At 45.7% G+C, this 8,078-nt stretch overlaps 1 protein-coding gene across 1 annotated transcript in view; it reads right to left on the reverse strand.

The window, feature by feature from the left end:
* Positions 1 to 587: 587 nt before the first annotated feature.
* Positions 588 to 8,078, reverse strand: part of ZRANB2 (zinc finger RANBP2-type containing 2) — a 10,838-nt gene continuing 3,347 nt past the window's right edge. Inside the window, exons 5-10 of the mRNA XM_008630548.2 lie at positions 7,767 to 7,843; positions 7,289 to 7,426; positions 6,355 to 6,527; positions 4,240 to 4,326; positions 2,710 to 2,874; positions 588 to 2,188 (exon numbers count right to left, since the gene is read on the reverse strand). Of these exons, the coding sequence (XP_008628770.1) occupies positions 2,125 to 2,188; positions 2,710 to 2,874; positions 4,240 to 4,326; positions 6,355 to 6,527; positions 7,289 to 7,426; positions 7,767 to 7,843 (704 nt within the window). The 3' untranslated portion in view covers positions 588 to 2,124. The remainder of the gene's footprint in view (positions 2,189 to 2,709; positions 2,875 to 4,239; positions 4,327 to 6,354; positions 6,528 to 7,288; positions 7,427 to 7,766; positions 7,844 to 8,078) is intronic.

Consider the following 8,078-nt stretch of genomic DNA (forward strand, 5'->3'; position numbering starts at 1 on the left):
AGGAAAGGCTCTTCCCCCAGAGGGTGCTGGGCACTGCCCAGGCTCCCCAGGGAATGGGCACGGCCCCGAGGCTGCCAGAGCTCCAGGAGCGTTTGGACAGCGCTGCCAGGGATGCCCGGGGGGCGTTGGGGGGTCTGGGCAGGGCCAGGAGTTGGACTCAATGATCCCTGTGGGTCCCTTCCAGCCCAAGATATTCCTCGATTCTGTGAAAACAGCTTGAAGTTTTGTTAACGCTCATTTGCTGTTGAAATTAAAGTATTTTCAGTACTTAAAGAACTGCAACAGTGTGAACCCGTGGGATCCATGGGCCAGGTGAACTCACACACGGGATCAGGGTCAGTGCGGGTGACAGGGAAGTCTGAGTGTCCCCAAGACAAAGCACTCGCCAAGATATTCCTCGATTCTGTGAAAACAGCTTGAAGTTTTGTTAACGCTCATTTGCTGTTGAAATTAAAGTATTTTCAGTACTTAAAGAACTGCAACAGTGTGAACCCGTGGGATCCATGGGCCAGGTGAACTCACACACGGGATCAGGGTCAGTGCGGGTGACAGGGAAGTCTGAGTGTCCCCAAGACAAAGCACTCGAGCACAGTTGACTCACAGGTTTTATTTACACTTGTCTACAGCATCATTTTGCCTTACACGTTCTCTAAGCCAAATGAACCATCCTCCTCCTCTGCCTGTGGCCTATCAGTTGCTAACTTTAAAACCTCTCATCTGTTAAGTACAGCAACAATTGGAATACAAAGCACAAGAAAACCCAAGGCTAACAACAGAGCGTCTACTTGATCTGGTTTTACAGTTTAGTTGGACGTTGAAGTCAGAGGCACAGTTACAGACTAACCTGCTCTTGTGCAACCTACACACATTTAGCATGGAAATTAAAGAGAAAAGAAAGCATTAAAGAAACTGCATTTTTTCTGCAAAGAGATTTCTCAAAATACCTCTACACCAAAAACATTTCGATTCTAGACCAGTCCGTAAGACGTGGCTCAAAAAAAGAGAAGAAGAAAAAAACAGAGAAAAAAAAGCAGAGTGGAGTTTTTCAATTTTGCTCCATTTGTTTCTGTGCAGTTTATCGAAACAAGCAGCAAATCTGGCAGTTTTATTACTGAAATAAATGAAGGTATATTGCTCTTCGCTTGCTTAAAAAGAAGAATTTTCCTTACCATACTTACCTTGTGATGGCACTGAAGAAACTTAAACCTTTCTTAACCAAACGGAGCTCAAGAGAGACCAAGTTTTATACTCAAATGGATTCCATAAAGCATTTTAAGCCATAAATTATGTTGAAGGGAAAAAGAATGATCGATGAAGAACACGTTGAAGATGCCAGAACTTTCTACACAGTTTATTCATTCTCATTTTTAAAGAAAAATAAAATTAAGATACCTTGAAAATTTTAGTCAGCCCCAAAGGAAATTTTACAGGCGGCCTGCAGAAGCTTCCCTTGATTCCAAGGAGCCAGTTCCATGCTCCTCCAGCTCAAGAGCAGATCCCAAATGATCCATTTGTAAGGAGGGATCCCAGAGTCTGGAAACCAGCACAGCCACAGCACTGTGCTGGCTGCAAACGTCCTCACTTGCCAGGAATGAAGGCTAATTCCCTCAGTGGAATCATGATGGACTGGGGGGTTTGAGCTGCTAGAGAGGCGTGTCCATCTGCACTGGTACTGCTACAGGGCAAAACGAAACCTGCTCAGCCCCAGGCCTCACTGCTGGCACCAGGTGAGCACAGCCCTGCCCTTGCTGTGGTCCCACGGGAGCTCCGTCCTGCTCTGGAAAACTCTCGGCTTCCTGCTCACACAAAGAGCTGTGCCGGGACATTCCCAACCTGCTCCTCCAGCTGAGGGAGCCAGGAATGGAGGAACTGATCTCAAAAAATAGTAACCCCCCCCCAACACCACAGAACTTCCCCCTGTGCCGGGGAGTTTATGGCTTAAAATGCTACTGCGTGTTTGGGTGATGGATGAACAAAGCTGCAGTTTGCCAGAAAGCCAGGACAGACATGCACCTCTACTAGCAGATTGAGCACTTCTGACCAAGTAAGACACCAACTTCTTAAAAATGTCTCATGCACTGACTGGAATTTTGGTGGGTTTTTGTAAATGTGAGCTTTTATACATTATTTCTTTTTAGAACTTGTACGGGAACCAGAATGGGAGGATCCGGAGGAAGATCTGCGGCGTCTGCAAGATACAAATGGAGAAAGCATGCACAGAAATGAGCTCAGATTCATCCTGGCACCCACTTTGAGCAGCATCCTACCATAGCTGGAAGCCAAGTATATCTCATGGGGGCCTTACAAGAATATACAAGTAACTTTAGGCCACTAATTTAATACTAAAGATCTAAGCTTAATATTGAGAGTAGAATACAATTTCTATTTCAATGCCATATTTACTTATGAAAATAATCCAATAATGAACGCATTAACACTGTCACACACTGAAAGAAGGGTGAGCCAGGTCTTTCTATGGAGCATGCTCCTACCAGGAGTAATTTCACTGGAGGGGGGGGGAATATTAAAAAAAAACCAATTACAGAGGGGTTAACAGGAAGTAAGAGTAGGGCAAGTGAGGAAACTACTTTTACTATGAGAACAACTGCTCAGATTCAATTGTTTCCCAGTGAATCTCAGTCCTTGGATAACTACAGTAAACCATCACACATTTCAATACAGCCATTCTTATTCTACATAAACCCAAACCTTTCGGGTGACCGTGATCTCGAGCGCCTTTTTTTGCGATCACCAGAGGAAGAGGATCTAGAGCGGCTCCGCTTCTTGCCTCTCTCGGGGGAAGACGAGGAGCGAGAGCTGGAGTAAGATCTTTTCCTTGGGGTGGAAGACCCCCTGTAGGACCTGGAGCTGGATCTTTATTGATTGAGAAATAAATCACATTTAATTCTGGGATCATGGAGAAGGCACAAAGACAGAACAAGCAGAGACAGTTTCAATCAACATTCACTACTCTGTTTACTCCAGGGGTGTGGAAAATGAACACGAGGGGCTTCCATACTTACTCTGCCAAGAACACTGCTACTGCCAAGGCAGCTTTCCTAAGGAATTTTGCTAAGTAGTGTTTCCTGATAATTGGACCAGCAATGGTTTGGAAAGCTCTTCCCAGCATTCACCAAAATGAGCCATTTTGGCAGAAAAGCACTGGGAGACTGCTGGCAAGTTCCCTCTGTAAGGACCTTCCTCAGCAGTTAAATTCACACATCAGAATAACTTGGAAACCAGAGATCTAAAGCTGATTTACCATGGTTCACTTTATCTTAAGTCATTTCACACTGATGTTCATCTGACCCAACAGTAACAAATCCAGCTGTTGTATTTATAGATCTCAAACTAAATTTGTGGAGAGAGTAAAACCTTCCTCAACCAAAATACTGCAAAAAGCCTCTTAGAATAGAGTCAGAATATTTAAAAACATCTCTTGGAATACACTGCCTCTCTGCTGGGGCCCAGGGACACCCCTCCTCTTCCCAAAAGCATGGATTCCATCCCATGCTGAACTCCACAGGATAATCCACAGCATGCCCCTGCCCCCAAAGGGTGGTGGCACCATTTGTGATCGTTCTTCCCAACCCAAGCTTCCTCATTTAGAGCTGGGGATTCTCTGCATGCGTGGAGAAGGGACAGCTCTTCATTCCATCACAGAGGGAACGTTCTGCCAGTGGAATGCCTGTGCAAGGACACCTCAAATGTGCTTTTGCTCCTGTGCCCTGCCCAGCTCAGCGATGCTCCACACAAATCACTCTGACTGCTCTCAGCCTCTCCCAGCGTTTGCTACCAACATTTCCCTATCGATCCCCCAGGTTTATACAGGAACGGCTGCACCGTCTCATGGAAGGGGCAGAGTTATCACTGAACACAAAAGCAGAAGTACAGTGGCATTCCTAATGTTCCTCCAGCTCGAGCAGCCCAAGTGGAAACAGGAAAAGCACCCAAATGCCTGCAGCAGGGCACCATGCACTCAAATCCTTCTTCCTCCACTGCAGCTCGGTGGCGTCCGCTCGTCCGGCTTAGGCCAGACTTAACCTCTTGCACCAAAACCTCTGCTCCTCAATGAACACATCTGTGGTGGCAACACCTGGTGCAGAGACCCAGCAACTCTGACTTCCAAGATAAAAAGCAGTTAATGTTTGTCTGAGCAGCACAGCTTTACGGTGGGATCAAAGCAGCTGGAGCCTCTGCCCCTCTGTCTGTGCAGGGACAGGGTGGTACCTCATTCACCTGGATTTGGACCCGCGAGATCGCGACTGTTCCCTGGAGCTGGAGCGGGATCTCGATCTGGAACTGGAAGAACTCCTGGAATGGGACCTGCAACAACATGGGAGATCTTTTTCCAGTGTCTGACTTTCATTTAGCAGAGTTACTGCTCCTGAGAGCAGCAGACACAAGGCAGCAACACAGTCTGAGTCCCTAAAATGCCAGTCCCCTCCTGTCCCCCAGCATCACCACAGCACATTTGAAACCAGACATTTTACACAGCAAGATCTTGCATTAAAAACATTATAAAGTCAGCTTTAGATTATGGTTCCTAAAATAAAGAACAACAATTAAACAGGATTGCAGTTACCTGGCAAAAAGAACTTCCTATCTATTCATTATTTCATGAAATCAATGCCTTAATTTGTGCCCTAACTGGAAACCCATCAGTTTCCTTGAAAGGCAGAGCACATGAGAGCATTGGGACTGGCCAGCTCAATTTTCCCCCCGCCAGTTTTCACAAGCACTTTGTAATTAGCTTCAAATTTTCATAAAGATTTTCCCCTGCATTAAAAATGAAGTGGTTCATTTGGGGCTAAAACACAGCCATATCCAGCACCACTTGTAACTGGCCAAAATTATTTCCCAGTTTTTCACTGATGGATTTTCTGTAAAGCACAAGCCACAAGAGAAATTTAACAATGGCAGCAGGCTCCAGCAACCACTGGAAACAAAAGCATTGCAAACAAATTCTAATAATATTTTCAGGAAAAACACCTTTTACTTGCTGTCAGCCTCTCAGTTTATACTGTTCCCATGACCTTCTCATTTTACTGGGCAGGACACAGCAGTGTGAACATTCCCTAGCTAGGAAACATATTTAAACCTTTTTACAACCCACAAAAACTATGGCAACTGGTATTTCCAATTATCTGTAGCTAGAAACAAAAAGTTCAAGAGGAAGTTGAAATCTCAGTTAGGACAAGTTACTTTCTACTTCACTGTTAATGTTTGTGAGTTAATGACCAAAGTTATGGGCAGGTGAGGTTGTGGAGTGTCCTTGGAGCCTCCCAGCCAAGCACTGCACTCAAACTGCTCTGAGGGGTGGGAAGGAGGGGAGGCTGAGGAACAGAAGAGGCAGCAGGAGCAAGATCCAACAGTGATGGGGAGGAGCCAAGTCAGAGACTGGGGCTGACCCCTGGTTACCACGAGGGGCTGCAGAATTTGGGCAGGGAAGTTCTGAGAGCACAGAGGGGCAATGATGGAGCTGGGAAGATTAGAAGAAACTTGAACTTTATCTATAAGAATTTAATAAATGACCCTGGGAGCTTCTTCTGATAAATCAGGATCCTGCTTGCATGAGCTGTAAGGAAGCTCAAAAGCTCCAATATTAATGACATCACCCAATTTCAAAGCATTGACTGAATTGTTCATTTATTACTGAATTTAAACAGTAGTGAGAAAGCTTAAGTCTGCCCAGCTTATGTGTGGTCCCACATAAACCTTGCTATTAGAGAATTCCAGACTGCTTTGGGTTGGGAGGGACCTTAAAGCTCATCTTCACTGTTCCATGGGCAGGGACCTTCCACCATCCCGGGTTCTTCCAAGCCCCATCCAACCCGGCCTTGGGCACTACCAGGGGTGGGGAGGTTCTGACATTGATGGGAATGTTCTGACAACACTGCCACTGCATTTAAAGCTTTGTCACTTGCCATTAACCCAAGTTCAAGTTTCTTGTCTTTATTCCCAGGATATTCCCATTGTGTCCTTCCCCTGAATCTGCCTGGGCTGCACCGTCACTGCCTCGTCTGCCTCCTCCTCCCGCTCCAGCAGTGCCCCCCTCTGTTCAACAACTGAACCACGCATGGCCAGCAAGCCTGAAAACCTGAAAACAACTTACATTATTCAATTTATTCAAAGGATTTCATCAAACATCAACTAAAATCACTAAAACAAGCCCCAAGCCCCACGGAGCCTCCCTGCTGCGGCCCCGCGGTTCAGGCAGAGCATCACCACCTCTGTAAATGGAGAGTTATTCACATCAGTACACTACAACTGTAAGGCAGTCAAGACAAAGTAAATAAGGAAGTCAGATACTGACATTTTGCCTGGCGTTACCCTGGACCTGTACCCGTTTACCTGGACCTAGACCTTGAGCTCGAGTGAGAGGATGAGCGCGAGGACGAGCGCGAGTGGGAGGAGCGGGACTTGGAGCGGCTGCGCCTCGGCGGCTTCTTCTTCTTGTTGGTGTCCTCCTCCTCACTGGCATCCAGGTTGTACTTGGACAGGTCAGCATCATCTTCATCCTCATCCTGCGACAGGCACAACACAGCAAGCTCAGGCAATGCTTTTAGCTTCCCTTCAGTTTTGACTTATTCTAGCGTTTATCTCCTGCTCTTTTCCAACCTTTAAAAATTTAATGAGACCCCACAATTTTAAGGAGTAAAGAGGGACTGAAAATTGGTGTTTCAAACCAAAGTAATAAAAACCCTGCAACCCCCACCACCTGTTATTTATAAGCACACAGACACATTTTTACCACTTTAAATGAATGTTCACCCTTAGAATCTCTAACCAAAGCCCAACTCTGCAGAGACAGATATGCAAAGTTTAGTGACTGCTGTGTAAAACACAACCATCTGCACATGTCTCTGCAGGGCTGCTGTCCAAAGATGTGGAAAATCCAATAAGTGATGCTTATGTAGTTCAGAAAAGATGAAAACCCCCCTCTGAGTACTTTTTTAATTTTATAAAAAGTAGATCTGATGTGGTTTTAAAAGCCTAAGAAGAAAACTCAAGAGCACTCGCTATACGTGGTAACCACACATGCACGTTCCAAATAAAGATCTGGGGAGTTTTGGGCTCTGATCTCAGACAGGCTTCCAATCTACAATTTAAGAAGCTGTGCATTTCTGAGTGCAGGTATTTAGAACAAAGCAGAGCTTGTGCACATTTCTTGCAGCAGCTGTGGGCACCGTTGTCCCCAGTGAAAACACAGAGCAGCCCTTCCCCTGCTCCTGAGCAGCGCTGACATCACGATTAAAAACTGGTTCAAAACAACAAACCATCCTACCTCATCCAACTTATACTTGGAGAGATCTTCATCCTCATCCTCCTCATCCTCCCCCTCAGATTCCTTATCTTCCACTTCCTTCAGGATAGAGGCGGGACCCACCGGCTTCCCGCGGTACTTTTTCTTTTTGCGCCCAAACTGAGGAATTTTGTGCCAGGATTAGAACAGGATTTAATCAAAAACAATCACCAACTGCACTTTTTGATAACACTTCTATGAGAAAAGAAATGATCATCAATTTAAAATAAGATCTTGCTCCAAGGGAAAGGGGAGCATCATGGAACATCGATTAGCAACAAACACACTTTCAAAGAGATACTTGTCTTGGGGACAATGAGACTCCAATTGTCTCTTGGGGACAGTGAGACTCCACAGAGAAGATGAATGGGAATCTGAGCGTTTCTTATTTCAATTTTATGGGATACCCTTATAAAACACAACAAGAGTCTCTCCAGAGTAATCCCTCCCCCTCCCTTACCTCATCATACTCCCCGTCAGACTCTTCCCGCTCTATGTATTCCACGTTCTCCCGTTCATTGAATCCTCCTCCGTAGCCTTGAAAAAGGGGCAAAACAACACAATCCCTTGAGCTGCACCAAACTCGGCTGCTTTGAGCACATAAACTTCTACAGGGGCTCTGGAAACCCTCACAGAACCATAAATGTGCCATAAGGACGTAACAGGATCCCAAGAGGAACATGAATTGCTCCCACACACGTTGATTAAATGCAGCTCCTCAGAAATCCAATTAAAAAAACGGATTAGGACCCACCGACAGCACAGCAGCAGG

Source organism: Corvus brachyrhynchos, unplaced genomic scaffold (genome assembly GCF_000691975.1).
Source record: "Corvus brachyrhynchos isolate BGI_N302 unplaced genomic scaffold, ASM69197v1 scaffold720, whole genome shotgun sequence".
Taxonomy (NCBI): Eukaryota; Metazoa; Chordata; class Aves; order Passeriformes; family Corvidae; genus Corvus; species Corvus brachyrhynchos.